Source organism: Schistocerca americana, chromosome 10, assembly GCF_021461395.2.
Source record: "Schistocerca americana isolate TAMUIC-IGC-003095 chromosome 10, iqSchAmer2.1, whole genome shotgun sequence".
NCBI lineage: Eukaryota > Metazoa > Arthropoda > Insecta > Orthoptera > Acrididae > Schistocerca > Schistocerca americana.
The window spans coordinates 191,853,965-191,870,991 of record NC_060128.1 but is presented as its reverse complement, the minus strand read 5'-3'; the positions used below and the strand labels follow the sequence as shown (position 1 = coordinate 191,870,991).

The window sequence follows — 17,027 nt, the reverse complement described above, 5'->3', positions numbered from 1 at the left end:
TGCTGAAGGCAACGGGAAACCACAGCATTAAAAATCCAATGGATATCCCCAGGAAAACTCATCATGGCAGGGTTCAATGTCAAATTATCCGGAGTTTCAACTCCCCCACTCGGATCTCCGGGGGGGAGAGCCTTGAACAATGCCACAAGTAAATACAAAAATAATGCAACAATAGCAACTTGGAATGTAAGATCATTATACCAACCAGGCAAAGTAAATAATGTTATACAAGAAATGTAACGCCTAAAAATTAACATTTTGGGTGTAAGTGAAACAAGATGGCCTGACTCAGGAGAAATGACCATTGATAACATGAAAGTATATTACTCGGGAAATTCTGATAGCCAGCGCAGGAATGGGGTAGGAATAATTTTAGATGAGTATGCTAGTAAATCTGTCAAAAGCATTTTACCAATCTCAGATAGAGTAATCAGTCTACATTTACAAACGAAACAAACAAATATTAATTTAATCCAAATCTATGCTCCAACAGCCGACAAAGACCAAGAAGAAATAGGAAAATTTTATGAAGAATTAACACAAGCAATAGGAACCTCAAAAAGCAGAGACATTATCATCATCATGGGAGATTTTAATGCCAAAATAGGTGAAGGAAGCGAAGGTGATCTTATTGGACCTTTTGGTTTAGGAACAAGAAATGAAAGAGGAGATTTGCTGTCACAATTTTGCCAGGAAAACAATCTGTCTATTACAAACACATTATTTGAACTCCCTAAACGAAGACTTTATACTTGGAAATCACCAAGAGACTGTAATGAAGAAGTTTGCAGAAATCAAATTGATTTCATACTTATAAACAAGAGGTACAAAAATTCTATTCATGGTGTGAAAACATATCCAGGAGCTGATATATTTTCTGATCATAACCTTTTAGTAGCAAAATTCCATGTGAAACTGAAAGCCATACAAAAGAAACAAAAGAAGGACTATATAAATACAACTATTCTAAGAGACCCCTTGACTAAACAAAAGACTTCTGAAGAGATTAATAAGGAATTAGTTAGGATAAAGAATAATCAAACAGAAGACATTGATGGCAAATGGGAACTTATAAAAGACACATTAAATAATGCATGTAAAAACACAATGGCGACCAAACACGACAACATGAAAAAGAAGTGGATGACAGAGAAGATATTACAATTGATGGAACAAAGAAGAATACTTAAAAATAGAGATGAAAGTGAGTATAAAAGATTACATGCAGAAATACGAAAAGAAATACGGCGAGCAAAAGAAGAATGGTACAAGGAACAATGCTCTGAAATTGAGAGTTATGAAACAAGACATGATAGTTTCAACTTACACAAAAAAGTTAAAGATTTAGCTGGACTTAATAAAAAGAAAAGTACATGTTTATTGTTAGATAAAAATGACAAAATAATTCCTTATGTTAAAGGTAAACTGGACAGGTGGACAGAATATGTCAAAGAACTATTTGAAGATACAAGAAAAGATCAAAAATTTTATGATAACATGATCGGAGAACGAGGACCAAGCATATCGAAAGAAGAAATATTACATGTTATCAACAAATCAAAGACAGGAAAAGCCCCTGGACCGGATAAGATACCAAATGACATCCTGAAACTCATAGGAATAGACCATATAGATATATTTGTACAATTGTTTAATGATATTTATAATTCGGGAATTATTCCTAGGGATTGGTTGACATCTACCTTTGTTACATTACCCAAAAAGGCTAATGCCAAAACTTGTAATGATCACCGTACAATAAGCTTAATGAGTCACACCTTAAAGATATTTCTAAAAGTTATACACCAACGAATATACAAAAAAAGTAGAAGAAGGTATAAGTGAAACACAATTCGGTTTTAGAAGTTCCCTCGGTACAAGAGAAGCATTGTTTGCTTTTAACATATTAGCGCAACGATGTATTGAGGTTAACCAGCCACTATATGTGTGCTTCCTGGATTATAATAAAGCATTTGACAAAGTTCGTCATGATCATCTCATAGAATTGTTAGAAAAGAAAACACTTGATAAGAAAGACATCAGCATTATATATAACCTCTACTACAATCAAACCGCAACCGTGAAGGTAGAAAATGAGTTATCGAATGATATAGAAATAAAGAGGGGTGTGAGACAAGGTTGCGTTCTCTCACCCTTATTGTTTAATATGTATTCAGAAGACATAATCCAGGCAGCTCTATCAGATGAAATAGCTGGCATTAAAGTGAATGGGCTAAACATTAACAATGTTAGGTTTGCTGATGACACTGCACTACTAGCTGGAAACCTCAAAGATCTACAATTACTTCTTGACAAAGTCGCAGAAAAAAGTGAAGAATTTGGCTTGACTCTTAACGTAAGCAAGACTAAGTTCATGGTGATATCTAAAACACACCAACAAGAAAATCTTACAATCAATAGGGAAAGAGTCGATCAAGTACGTAAATTTAAATATCTCAGAACAATTGTAAATGAGGAGATTGAAAGCTCAGAAGAAATTAAATCGAGAATAGAACAGGCCAGAAGTATCTTTAATCAGATGAAAAATGCATTCTGTTCGAGAGACATTTGTTTAAACACAAAAATGAGGTTGCTAAGATGCTGTGTATTCTCAAAATTATTATACGGAATGGAAGCGTGGACATTGAAAAAGTAGGACATGAACAGTTTAGAAGCTTTTGAAATGTGGGCATATAGAAGAATACTTAGAATTAGTTGGGTGTCGAGGATTACTAATCAAGATGTCCTAAGAAGAATGGGAAAGGAAAAAGAATTAAAATTATTAAAGTAAGGAAGCTACAATATTTAGGCCATGTTATTAGGGGAGTAAATTACAAAATATTGCAAATAATATTAGAAGGGAAAATTTGTGGGAAGAGAACGAGGGGTAGAAGATGGACATCCTGGATTGACAATTTAAAAAATTGGTACAACTGTTCAACGTCAGAACTCCTTAGATCAGCCAAATCAAGATCAGAAATTGCCATGATGACAGCCAACCTTCTTAGAGGAGACGGCACATGAAGAAGAAGATATTTGGGTCATGTGATGGTTTTATATATGGTGATTTCTGCATTTTGCATTACCTGACTCCAAGCCAAAACATGTCAAGTGATGCAACTTAGAGAAGAAGGTACTATCATTTATTTCACAATATACGACTGTATTAGTTCAGGCTATATTGAATGATATTTAGCTGATATGTGAGGAAAATAGCATTATTCAATGTTTACGCATTTTATTTGCCAATTCATTGAAGTAATACTTTCATTCATAACTCGAAGAAAAATACTCCTTATATATTCAGAAAATAATGTGGTCCTAATACTGAATTTGGTAAGAAACATCCACGCAACTGGCAGTGCATCAAATCAAAGGCCAACAAGGCCTCGGAATACAGTCCAAACGAAAATGTTGCACCAAGACCGCGTGACACATCACACATCAACAAAATCTTGCAAGTTCTCCAAGCAGCATTTGGTAACCGCATAATTTCCGAACACATTTCTCAAATGGCCGCCTCCTTCAACTGATTTAGCCGGAACAGACTTACATATGGGGTTAATTGAAAGGGAGAGTTCAATCCGACCACCCGAGAAGTTAATCAGCCAAATTCAAAATGAAATTTCCGGAATTCCTGCAGCAGTTATTGAAGATGTGTCCGAAAACTGGGTGCAACGCCTGGAGTATTGTGCAGCTGCTAATAGTCGTATCTGTCCGATGTATGAGCAGTATTTCATAATTTAACTATTAAACATCTTCCTCCAGCCTTCAATAATTCACCAGGAATGTTTCCTGGAGCAGGTGATCGGCCACTGTTCATTTTAATTAATGCACAATTCAGTTCCTCTATTGTAATGTTTATATTTCGATCAGTTACTTCCATCTTCACTTCATTCTGTTGGGTGTAATACGGCCTATTTTCAGTTAAAAGGTCTGCATAATGCTTTTCCATAGGTTTTCTACTGCTTTGTTTACTTGTGTTTTCTTCATACTGGTAATGGTCCTCCACACTTCTGTTTCTGTTCCATGTGATCTGAAACGACTAATCTGCCTGATAAACAACTGTCGTAAAAGGATTGAAATTCCCCCTGAATGCAAAAGTCATGTTTTTTTTCTTTTTTTTAAGGAAGAGGATAGAAAAGAGAAACTGCTATAGAGGCATTAGTGTCAGCTGTACAAAGAACCGCTTATGAAGACTACATCCATCTCTTACACGCTTTTTAATCCGAGTACTTATTATTCCCGCTTAGCTCTTATTCATGTTGTGTATTACCCATCTCACCCTATAGCTTGCCCCTACTTTCTCAGAATTTCTAACATTCTACGGCAGTTTTGAATTCTAAAAGTGCTTTTTCCACGTCAACAAATCCTATGAACATGTAGTGATTTCCGATCTCACCCTAAAGTTTACCCCTACTTTATCAGAATTTCTAACATCCTACGGCAGTTTTGAATTCTAAAACGCTTTTTCCACGTCAACAAATCCTATGAACATGTAGTGATTTTTTTTCTTTCATTATCAGTTGCAGCGTTGGAATTGTCTTTATGCTGTTCTCACCTTTCCTAAAGCTAAACTGATCGCCGTATAACAACACCCCTTTACATTATCCTTTCCATTCTTCTGTATGTATTATACCTGTAATAAAGTTGAGTACATGAGCTGTTAAGCTGAGTGTCGGACAATTCCCAAACTGATCCGTTCATTCAGCCTTCGGTTGTATGTCGTCGGACTCGTATATTCCACAAACAAACGCGAATAATCGCGTCTTCGTCACCCCACCCCATTTATTTCAGAAATTATAATGTAATGTTAGTCCTCTCACAAAGCTCTCTTAAATTTCCCATTCAAATACTGGAGCCCATATCTATTCTATGTCGACTACTGCTTCCTCTCATGAGATGAGAAACGTCCTCGTTTTCGTAGCGACCCTCAATGCACTCTTCCTACCTATGAATTTGGAAGTGAAATAAAAATTGCTCTTTTAATGTTATCAACACAGTGTTTAATACGAAAGAATTTGATCCTTCATACTTCCCACGTTGTTAAAAATACTTCTCAACCTCCCCAATCAAATCATAGAAGTGCTTGAATAAATTTAACTATAAACATCCTTTTTGATATCAGCAGATGAGTAGCTACGAGGGACTGAGGAGGAGGAAGAGGAGGATGAAGAGATGGAGGTGCCCGATGGCAAGTGTATTACACTGTTATAATCAAAACTGTCCATCTTTAGGTCTTCAGCTTTCAGTCTGGCCCATAACACCATCCTAGGTTTCCATTTCGTATACAGCTGTCACTTCCGTTAAGTCATTTCAACCACAACACCTGATCGGTGCTGGAGTCGGTATTAGGTAACTTTGAGACGGGTGAATTTCCTGCTTTTAACGTATGCGTGTTTTTAATGCATTAGAGAGTAGGTATTATCACAGTTTTTTTCCTCTTTGTATACATATGCAGCAATGCATATTTCGAATTCTTTAAGTTATGTGGACTCCACGTACAATTAATCTAAAGTAGAGTGATGCTAGAACAACTGCCATCACGCTTCTATATGAGAAGAAATTTTTCGTGTCTGATCTTCATTGTCCTTATACGCAAGGAATGTTGGCGGCGTTAGAATCGATTGGTAGTTAGCTTCAAATGAAGTTCTCTAAATTTCCTGTGTAGTGTTCCTAGAAAAGAACGCCATCCTCCTAGTACTTCTGTTTGAGTTCCGAAAGCATCCCAATGGCACGTACATGTAACAAATCTAGCAGCCATCCGCTGAGTTGCTTCGATGTCTTCCTTCAATCTGACCTGGTACGGATCAAGGACACCAGTGAAGCAAGCGGGATGCCAGTAATACTGCATATGAACGTTACATGTTTGTCCTTCCTACTCATCAGCATTAACTTGCATTTTTCCTCATTTAAGGCCAGCAGCCATTCATCACACCAACTAGAAATTTTGTCTAAGTCGTCTGGTATCCTCCGACAGTCACTAAACTTTGATGCCTTACCATACACCCCGGCATCATCAGCAAACAGCAGCAGCAGACTGCCGTCCGCCAAATCAGTTATGAATAAAGAGAACAGCGGCGGTCCTATCGCTCTACTGACGATACCCTTGTCTCTGATGAACTATTTTACGCGAGTTATTGCGCTTGACCTTGAATTCGGACTTGGCCGCTGCAACACAACACGGGTCCTAGTATTACTAGACCCGTGTTGCAGAAAAATTCACTTCCGGTCGGTTATCGCGCTGATAAGGAGCGCTGCAGGGGTCCAGCTGCACTTCCGGTCTGAGCGCCAGTCGCTCTGCGACCGCCGAGCAGTGCGGATGTATAGGGCGTTGCATTAGGAGGAGCGTCTAGCGCTGTATTTTAGAGTTGACCTTGATAAAATCTGTACGCTGCTCCATTTCTTGAATGATTGTGGTGGTTATTGGACGCGCCAGACCGCTCGTGAAATTATTTTTTTTTTAATGAATTAAGAGTACATTGTTGTCTTTTTCATTGTTATGTGCAGGCCTGTACGGCAGGCTCATTCGACTCGAGGCTGCCGCACGCTACGCATCGCCATGCCGTACAGGAGGAGAATGTATAGAAGAAGGAGCAGATTGCCAGTGTACAAGACAGTGGACACCTTTTCAATTACACCTAATGAGACTGGTCAACAGGAGTTACTACAAGGACCTGTTACTTTTGTTGGTTGCAAGATTCAGTTTTCTTGTACTACAACAGAAGTAGTTAGTGGCAATTCATGGAGGCCTACAATGAAAGAGACATTATTTCTTATCGCACATTTGCAGTTGGAGTGGTACCCAACAGGGATTATCAAACATGTGTGGTTACAACAGACAAGCCATTTTCACTCTACACAAGGAATCGCAGGAGGATTAATGCAGATGATAAATGTTTGGTGCAAAATGTCTGGTGTGTTAACTAAATACATTGTTGTACAAGGAGATATTACTTTGTATTACAATTCTTAATAAAGAGAACCATCCTTATCTATCCTGAGAGATTTTTTTTAAATTAAAAATTATTTAAAAAACAAAAATTCACCTTATATGTGTTAAATACATTATTCTCTAACATTCTATGCATATAAATATTTTTTCTACAGGAAATAATAATTTGGGCAATAGAGGGTTAAAATGAAGTAAATAACCTGAAACGTTTCTAGTATGTCAGGAGTAATACAAAATCAGTAAGTGTTGGATATCAGTTCAATAGCTTGAACCATTTTCGAAATTTGGATGTTTTTCTGTAAAAATCATTGGCACAACAGAAAAGAGCTAGAAACTTAAAAATTTATATTTAGTTTCCTTTTGCATAATAATGTTCGTGCTTTCGTTAACAGACTGCAATGGGACATCGTGTCATATACCTTCCTGAAATCTAGAAATATGGAATCTACCTGTTACACGTCGCTCATAGTTCTCGATATATCATGTGAAATAAAGGCACGCATAGTTTTGCATGATTGATGCTTTCTAAAACCATGCTGATTGATGAACATACACAGCTTAGCCCCAAGAAAGTTTATTATATTCGAATTGAGAATACGTAGAAGATTTCTGCAGCAAACCGAAGTCAGGGTTTCTGGTATGCAATTTTGCTGGTCTGTTCCTTCACCTTCCTTATATACTGGAGTCACCCGCTCCTTTTTTCAGTCGTTTGGGCCTTTGTATTGGACGAGAGAGAGAGAGAGAGATTCATGACAAATCCAGGCTGGGTAACGGACCAATGCCTTAGAGTACTCCTAGTAAAAATCGTACTGGGGTGCCATCCGAACCAGACGATGATTTGTTTATCAAATCTTTAAGTTGCTTCTCTATGTCAGGTATACTTATTTATGAGTCATCCAATTCGGGGATCTGTCCGAAGGTCAAGAGATGGCATGTATGTACGGTTCTTCGTGCGAGAACGATGTCTTAAACGTGAAATTTAAAACTTAGGCTTTGGTTTTGCTATCTTCAACTTCTGCACCGGACTAGCTAACAAGGTGTTGAATGGAATCCTTAGACTCGCATACCAATTTTACACACAACCTGAATTGCTAGTCGTCTAATATAAGTCAAACTATACATCATTCTCGTTTTTCCATTTATGTCGACATTACTTGATTTCTAAATATAAAGCATATACGTGGTATTGTTTAGTGATCACTGCAGTATGAGGTTCATTATAAAAGCGATATTGTATGACTCGAAGTGACCTGGGATATATGGCAGGGTCTGCTAATACACAGAAAATTCATGGCAGATTTCAGTGCATAACTCATGCTGTGTGTATGTGATGCATAGAACAAATTTAGTAATAAATGAAAAGCTCCAGTTTGCTTTTGTTTTACAATATTACTTTTATTATTAACCGCTTTTCCGGCTTACAAGGCCATCTTCAGACATTTACTGAGTTATCACCTAAGTAGTTAAATGTTAACAAACAACATTGGAAGAGAAGTAACACATCTAGACTGAAGTAGAAACATACAGTAAGTAGCATATTTGCAATGAAAAAGTAAAAACTGAACAGTACATAAATAACAATGGAGTAGACAGGAAAACCTGTAGCACAAAATAGGAATAGCATGCCTACACATGATTAGGAAGGTGAGTTTCCTCTAACCTCAAACTGTAAACAAAATTTTCCGCAACGTGTAATTAACTTATCTGTCTCCAAACGAACAGAAAGTGGTTGAGAAAGGTTTTAAATATGCTCCTTCCCACCCTCCATCAGAAAAATAACTGGATGTTATGAAATATGATATTGGATATGCTCTACGAAAGACACCACTGCAAAATATATAGTTGCCAATGCACTAAAGAACGAAACCAAATTCGTATGTAACATCTCACGGTCTATTGACTTTCACACCCTCAAGTCCTTAAAACTGAAATTACAACACAAAGGTATCATTGCCACAAAATCTGATTATGTGGATAAAGTTAATGATTTCATGAATACCACAGGCTTCCAAGTCCTTCCTAAAGATCCTACTAAATTGTTCAAAGATGATGTTAAATATGCAATCAATTCATGCAAAAGCATATTCTCTGAATTTGAGGCACAACTGTTAACTAATATGAACCCAGTGCCTCCTAGAATGTATTGTCTTCCTAAAGCGCATAAACAAGATGTTCCTATTCGTCCAGTTGTATCATCATTCACTGCTCCATCTTACAAACTAGCCAGTAAACTGGATGTCCTAATTAAGAGCAAGACTAAATTCAAACCAAAGCATGGTATTTCAAACTCTGTGGACCTAGTAAACAAGTTAAAAGGTATATCTGTCTCACAGTGATAAATTAGTATCCTTTGTTGTCAGCAGTTTGTTTTCTAACATACCAGTAGTAGAATGCATTGATATTCTGACAGAGCTGATGCGCAAGTCTAATGTCAATCCTGTAGAATTGAATGACTTGAGACTGGCCACACAGACATGCCTCGCACATAACTATTTCCAGTTCCAAGGGACTCTTCATAAACAATTGGGTGGCTTAGCTATGGGTTCCCCTCTTAGTCCACTGTTGGCTAAAATATTTATGGGCAATTTTGAACAAAATTTTCTAAAAACAGAACCTTTGAGTGCAAACATCTGGTTTAGATATGTAGATGATGTTCTGTTTATTTGGACTGGTACTACAAGACAACACATTCTTGAAAAATCTAAACAGTCAACATATAAATATCCAGTTCACTATGGAGATTGGCAACAAATCCATAAACTTCTTAGGTCTCACCATTGAAATCAGTACACACACACATTGTTTCAAAATTCACAGAAAAACAACAACTACAGACACAGTAATACCTTCTTGCTCACAAACATGCAGCTTTCCACTCAATGGTACACTGTCTCAAATCTATCCCCATGTCCAGAGACGATTTTAAAGCAGTTAGATACAATAAAATTTATTGCCACAGCCAATGGCTACAATCCAGTTCTTATTGACAACATCTTGCACAGGAAACAAAAACGGAAAATTATACCCCTCCTCTATGCCCCAACTGCTTCCCCATCCACTGTCTGCACGAAATGCTGTACACTATCATTTCTAGGTCAGGTATCACAGATTGTAGCCAAAGTATTGAAATGCTGCAAGTATAGGCTTTCCTATTATGTCAGGAACACGACAGCCCAGTGTGTTTTTAATAGCAAAGACAAGATCCAGTTATTAGCCAACAGTGCATTTGCTGAGCATGTACTGAGTGAGGGTCACAACTACCACCCAGTGTCCCATGTACATCACTTATCAAACAAAGGCCATAAACTCAACCTGCTGGAAGCCCTGGAAATTAACAAACATCTTGCTCACAGTCCAGATCTCATCCTAAATGACCAGACACTGCTCAACACTTCCCCTCTGCTAAACTTCATATAATCATCGTTGTTGTTCATTACTTCCCACACACTCTCTTCCTACATATTCCCATTTCCCTGTATTCATTAAGTTGTTTTGCTTTGTTGAAAGTTGTCTTTGTACTTCCACATAGACTATAGTTTCAATAGTTAAGGCTTTCTTTTAACTGGTACTTGTATTACTGTCCATGTTTAACACCCCTTGTAGTTGTTTCATCAAATACTGTTCATATTTTACTTTGCTCATTTAATGAAAACTGTTACACAGCCACTGCTTTGATTATAATTTAAATGTTGAAGTGCAGTACCACCACACTCTCAAACTGTAGGTTCCCTCGAACACCTCCATTTTCCTGCATTTATTTATTTCTGTTTATCTTACTGATATTGCTTACCTCCTGATGCAGCCTTGTCTAGTACTAATTTTATTAGTTTTGTTTATTAATAGAAACTTATGTAGGCATGCTATTCCTATTTTGTGCTACAGGTTTTCCTGTCTACTCCATTGTTATTTATGTACTGTTCAGTTTTTACTTTTTCACTGCAAAGATGTTACTTACTGTATGCTTCTACTTCAGTCTAGATGTAGTACTTCTCTTCCAATGTTGTCTGCTAACATTTAACAAATTTAGTATTGGAGGGCAGCGTGGAGGGTAAAAATCGCAGAGGGAGACCAAGAGACGAATACACTAAACAGATTCAGAAGGATGTAGGTTGCAGTAGGTACTGGGAGATGAACCTTGCACAGGTTAGAGTAGCATGGAGAGCTGCATCAAACCAGTCTCAGGAGTGAAGCCCACAACAACAACAGAACAAAGTTAATTCTATTTTCATGTTATTTATTTATGTCTTTATTTTTGTTTCAGGAGCTATACCAGATAGCCCAGTGTCACCGTCACCACTGCAGAACCCACCACCACCACCACCACCACCACCACCACCACCACCACCACCACGGTGATACTGTATATGCTACCAGAAAGAATATGAAGGTGATAATGTAATTGTCTACAAGACGGATCCCTTGCGCTCGCGTGCGTGCGCGTGTGCGTGTGCGTGTGTGATGCTTTAGAAATAAGCCATGTGAGTCCTATATAGATGTGAATTCAGCTTCTGGTCAGCCGCAGATTACATTGGTGACTGCTGCAGGGAGGGTCGGTCAAAGACATTACGAGGGGGCCTTTCAGTCTAACTTTGCAGGAGGGTGCTTCGTTGTATGGCACTGACCTTACACATCGCGCAGTTGGTGGAGATACAACATGTTCCCGTTTCCATCGAATGGTCAAAACACAGTCTTGTCTCGCTAACTCAGCTTAGGCACTTTCAACACTGGTCGCAGAAGGTGGCAGATATAGTTTTTTTCGACTTCTTCTCAGTTCCGACTTAATTTGGAATAAATCGCATACGTAAAGCTGCAGAAATGGCAGCAGGTGGAAGACGCATAACGACTATGTAAAATTTTACTGTAGCTGATAGGTTCGAAAAAGGTGACTCGTTTCGAGATATGCGAATGCGAGAAATATGATTCGCTAGTGACAGTAACAATAAAAGGACTTCTCCACAGGATCCAACGAAGATAAGTGGTTGAAGGGAAAGACTTGATTCCAAATCTCAGACACCATTTCTACCGCAGAGTGTAACACTAGAGATCTGAAAAGCATTTGTACATTTCTTAAGACCTCAATAAGCACACCACTTACAGTTTGTGATCCTTCTCAATCAACCTTCGCTTATAACCCAGTTGATATATCGCAGAACCTCTGACATGGCATCGAGACAGTATACGTTACAAACACTGGAGAAATATCTAGTGGTGGCATGAGGGAGTTGAAAATACTGGTTTCATACCGCGTTCCTTAGGCGAATCACTTTCAAAATCTAGTGATTTTATCACGAGGTTGCATCGTGGGCTACATGCAACAACACTGTTGGTCTGATAATACACACTCCACCGATCACCGTCTATATTCACTGTTGCGGTATTTGGCTGGAAAAACCGACTCATTCGGAGGTAATGCCGGAAGTTGATTTACAAAGTCGGTATAGCTTAAACATGAATACTTGTGTGCACCTGTAGAACCATGACAGATTGTGATAGTAATATGGTCTTTTTTTAACATATAGCAGTTTGTAAGACGATTACGTGTCTTCCTAAGACACGGTGGTACCGCTCGCAAGAAAAACTTATGAGACATGTCCACGGATGGCTGATTTTCTCTCAGTATTATCTTGTCTAGCGAGATTCAAATGAGTTCCTGCGAAGTAAAACTTTTTTCCAAATCCGTACGAGTAAAATTATTCTCAATACGAATGTTTGGAGCCCATAAGAGGAAAATTTATCCGAGTCATCTTGTTTCACAACGGATTTTCCTTTCTCGGGCCCGTCTTTCGTTTCTGCCTTCTCTCGGCAATACTCTCTTAAGATGTAAAGGTTGGCTACAGCGCGCATACACAAGCTCTGGAATCTAAGATATTGTTGTCGCGCTTCGCAGCGCACGGATTACACTAGTGGCAGTTTGGAGGCCAGTGTAGGAGCCCGCCTGCCGTGGTGCGGACGTGTGTTGGGCGAGGGGTCGTCGCCGAGCTGTCGTACTGCCGTGTCCGCCAGCAGCGACACAGGATTTGGTATTGAAAAGATATTTTTTTATAATTTGCAGATCTGAAGACTACAACAACAACAACAATAACCATTGTTAGGCGAATAGATTAAGTATTTCCAGCATGTATATAGCCGATATGCCTAATACTAAATCTGAAAAGTTTGGACATGCATATGACTGGGCCATAGCTACACAACATCGAGATATGGAGCATACTGAGACTGTCCTGACAAGCGACTTGTCCTGCTGGGAACGTACTTTCGTGAATGGAGACTACAACCTAGTCCAACTAAAACTGAGGCTGTGTGTTTCCACCTGAATAATAAATTGGCTAACAGACGCCTTAAGATATATTTTGATAATATTCTGCCTTATAATAAAAATCCAAAATACCTGGCAGTGACATTAGATAGAACCCTGAGCTACAAACACCACCTCATCAACACTGCTGCAAAAATCCGTACTAGGAACAATATCATTCAGAAACTATGTGGTACCAGCTGGGGCTCCTCCGCCTCTGCTTTGGGACTTGTCTACTCCGCAGCAGAGTACTGTTCCCCTGTTTGGCTAAAGAGCGCTCACACCAAGATGGTGGACACAGTACTGAACCAAACTATGAGGATAATTTCAGGTACAATAAAATCAGCCTCCATTCACTGGCTACCTGTACTGAGCCACATACCGCCACCTCACTTACGAAGAGAACATGCGCTTCTCAGAGAATTTAAAACAATACAACACAAATCACAACTTCCGATTCACACTTTGAGCAATGGCATTGACAGAGATAGATTGCGCTCTAGACATCCACCTCTTATAAGGGCCAAAAATCTGTCTTGAACGCTGGAAAGTGGAATGGGAAGAATCAGCAGTACCACAGGTAAACACCTTACTGAAACCGTCGAACAGACCTCCAGGCTTTGGCTTACCACGTAAAACCTGGACCATCCTCAACAGGATCAGGACAGGCCACGGTCGATGTGCGGACTCTCTACACAAATGGGGACGAGCACCACCCCGAAAGTGCGACTGCGGCTCTGGGAAGCAGATGATCCGGCAGAGTGCCGTCTGAGAGCCTACTCAGGTCAAACATCGGACTTCCTGGATGCGACTCGAAGTGCAGTTCAATATATTAAAAAACCTAAATGTTAATTTGTAATTATATATATGTTGTTCATGACATAACTGTATTTAATTCTTTATGTCTTGTTTTTAGTGCCAAAGTTATAAAGTTATTGTAGCAGCTTATTTCTCTATAAACGTGATTTGTACTTGCCATACGCTAAATAAATAAATAGATTTTTGTCACTGATTTCTATTGTAATTGTCAGGGAATTGTTTCACTATGTATTTAATTGAGAAGTATTTCAGTCTGTCTCAAGAGTTCGTTTAATTTGTAATATTGCTTTAATGCCACTGGAGGCAGATTTACATATGAAGCGATTGTTCAAAGAGCTTCTAGTGTTTTGTTAATTGAATGAGAGAATCGCTTTCAGAATATAGTTTAAAAAAAATTACGTGTCTGGGTTATCATTTACCGCGTTTAGATTTGACCAAACCCTTTCTCTTGAATTATATGTAGTTGTAGTAAGCGGCAGCAGCCGCAGCAACAGCAGGAGCCGCCATACAGAACATGCATCGCTCTCAGCATGAATAATAGGTTTTTTTATGTTTTGTTAAATAATGGAATGCAGCAGATCAGGCAGTGGCAGCAGAAAGACCAAGTAAGTTATTTGTTGCGCACAGGACCAATTTAAAAAAAAAAACTGAAGTTTAGGCGCTCTCTGTAATGGTAAAGTTAACAAGAGTACAAGTACGCGATTTTCAGCAGAAAACACGAGATAAGAAAGAGCTCGCGACTTTCACCATATTTGAAAAAGATGGATTACCATGGGGTATTTCATTATTTTTGAGCCGTGACTTCCTCCGATGCTCCTGGCTGTATAGTTTATCTGTCGAAGTTACGCGCTTTGCGGCGTCCTGGTTGGCCAGGTGAGAATCGGTTGGCAACAGTGACAGGGAGAGGGAGAAGACAGCGTGCGGAGCATCGCGAGTGGCCAGCCGGCACTTCGTGTAGTGCCGTTCGCCTCCGCAGCGCAGCGGTAGCGTTACCGCCTACCACGCTATGGGGCCCGGGTTCAATTCCCGGCAGGGGACTGGCTGCTGTGTGTCCATCGTCATCTTCATCATCATTCACACTCAAGTCATCGAGGTCCGCAAATGCGGGGAAACAAGTCTCGGAACCAGAGGACGTCGTTCTCCGGCCGGACCGCCCACAGCAAGCACAACTCCCGCCTCCACACAGTGCTTAAATGCAGACACCACGTGCAACGTAAATAGGATGAATTCAGTTGTCAAGATAGAAGTCCTCACTGAGTTCCTGCAGCACCGAGCTGCTGATGTAGCAATGCTACAAGAAGTTGTAACTACCGACAGTCTTCAAGAAGGGTCGTCTAGCAGATGCGGAAAACTATAGACCTATATCTCTGACGTCGATCTGTTGTAGAATTTTAGAACATGTTTTTTGCTCGAGTATCATGTCGTTTTTGGGAACCCAGAATCTACTATGTAAGAATCAACATGGATTCCAGAAACAGCGATCGTGTGAGACCCAACTCGCTTTATTTGTTCATGAGACCCAGAAAATATTAGATACAGGCTCCCAGGTAGATGCTATTTTTCTTGACTTCCGGAAGGCTTTCGATCAGTTCCGCACTGTCGCCTGATAAAGTAAGAGCCTACGGAATATCAGACCAGCTGTGTGGCTGGATTGAAGAGTTTTTAGCAAACAGAACACAGCATGTTGTTATCAATGGAGACGTCTACAGACGTTAAAGTAACCTCTAGCGTGCCACAGGGGCGTGTTATGGGACCATTGCTTTTCACAATATATATAAATGACCTAGTGTCGGAAGTCCCATGCGGCTTTTCGCGGATGATGCTGCAGTATACAGAGAAGTTGCAGCATTAGAAAATTGTAGCGAAATGCAGGAAGATCTGCAGCGGATAGGCACTTGGTGCAGGGAGTGGCAACTGACCCTTAACATAGACAAATGTAATGTATTGCGAATACATAGAAAGAAGGATCCTTTATTGTATGATTATATGATAGCGGAACGAACACTGGTAGCAGTTACTTCCGTAAAATATCTGGGAGTATGCGTGCGGAACGATTTGAAGTGGAATGATCATATAAAATTAATTGTTGGTAAGGCGGGTATCAGGTTGAGATTCATTGGGAGAGTCCTTAGAAAATGTAGTCCATCAACAAAGGAGGTGGCTTACAAAACACTCGTTCGACCTATACTTGAGTATTGCTCATCAGTGTGGGATCCGTACCAGATCGGGTTGACGGAGGAGATAGAGAAGATCCAAAGAAGAGCGGCGCGTTTCGTCACAGGGTTATTTGGTAACCGTGATAGCGTTACGGAGGTGTTTAACAAACTCAAGTGGCAGACTCTGCAAGAGAGGCGCTCTGCATCGTGGTGTAGCTTGCTCGCCAGGTTTTGAGAGGGTGCGTTTCTGGATGAGGTATCGAATATATTGCTTCCCCCTACTTATACCTCCCGAGGAGATCACGAATGTAAAATTAGAGAGATTAGAGCGCGCACGGAGGCTTTCAGACAGTCATTCTTCCCGCGAACCATACGCGACTGGAACAGGAAAGGGAGGTAATGACAGTGGCACGTAAAAGGCCCTCCGCCACACACCGTTGGGCGGCTTGCGGAGTATAAATGTAGATGTAGATGTAGAAGAAATACCGGGATTCGACGTCTTTAGGAACATCGACGCAGAAACGAGAACTGGAACTGCGATAATGGTGAGGAATGGGATCGACGTGGAGAACAAGACCCTGACTGACGGCTGCGGAATAGCGATCCAAATAGCTAACACATACTTCGTCAACATCTATGCGCCGTCAGGCACAGAAAACAAGCGGGCCAGAAGCCAGTTCTCTAACGAAGACGTCTGTGAACTCCTTCCACACAACAATGTCAACGTTGTGTTGGGAGGCGACTTCAACTGCGTGGCTGCTCTAGAAGACCAAGTCCCGGTACCAAATCTGTGCATGGAGCT

General features: G+C 39.9%; 1 protein-coding gene across 1 annotated transcript in view; it reads left to right on the top strand.

Moving 5' to 3' along the window:
• Positions 1 to 11,311, top strand: part of LOC124552379 — a 36,145-nt gene extending 24,834 nt beyond the window's left edge. Inside the window, exon 6 of the mRNA XM_047126643.1 lies at positions 11,217 to 11,311. Coding sequence (XP_046982599.1) covers positions 11,217 to 11,311 — 95 coding nt within the window. The remainder of the gene's footprint in view (positions 1 to 11,216) is intronic.
• Positions 11,312 to 17,027: the final 5,716 nt, after the last annotated feature.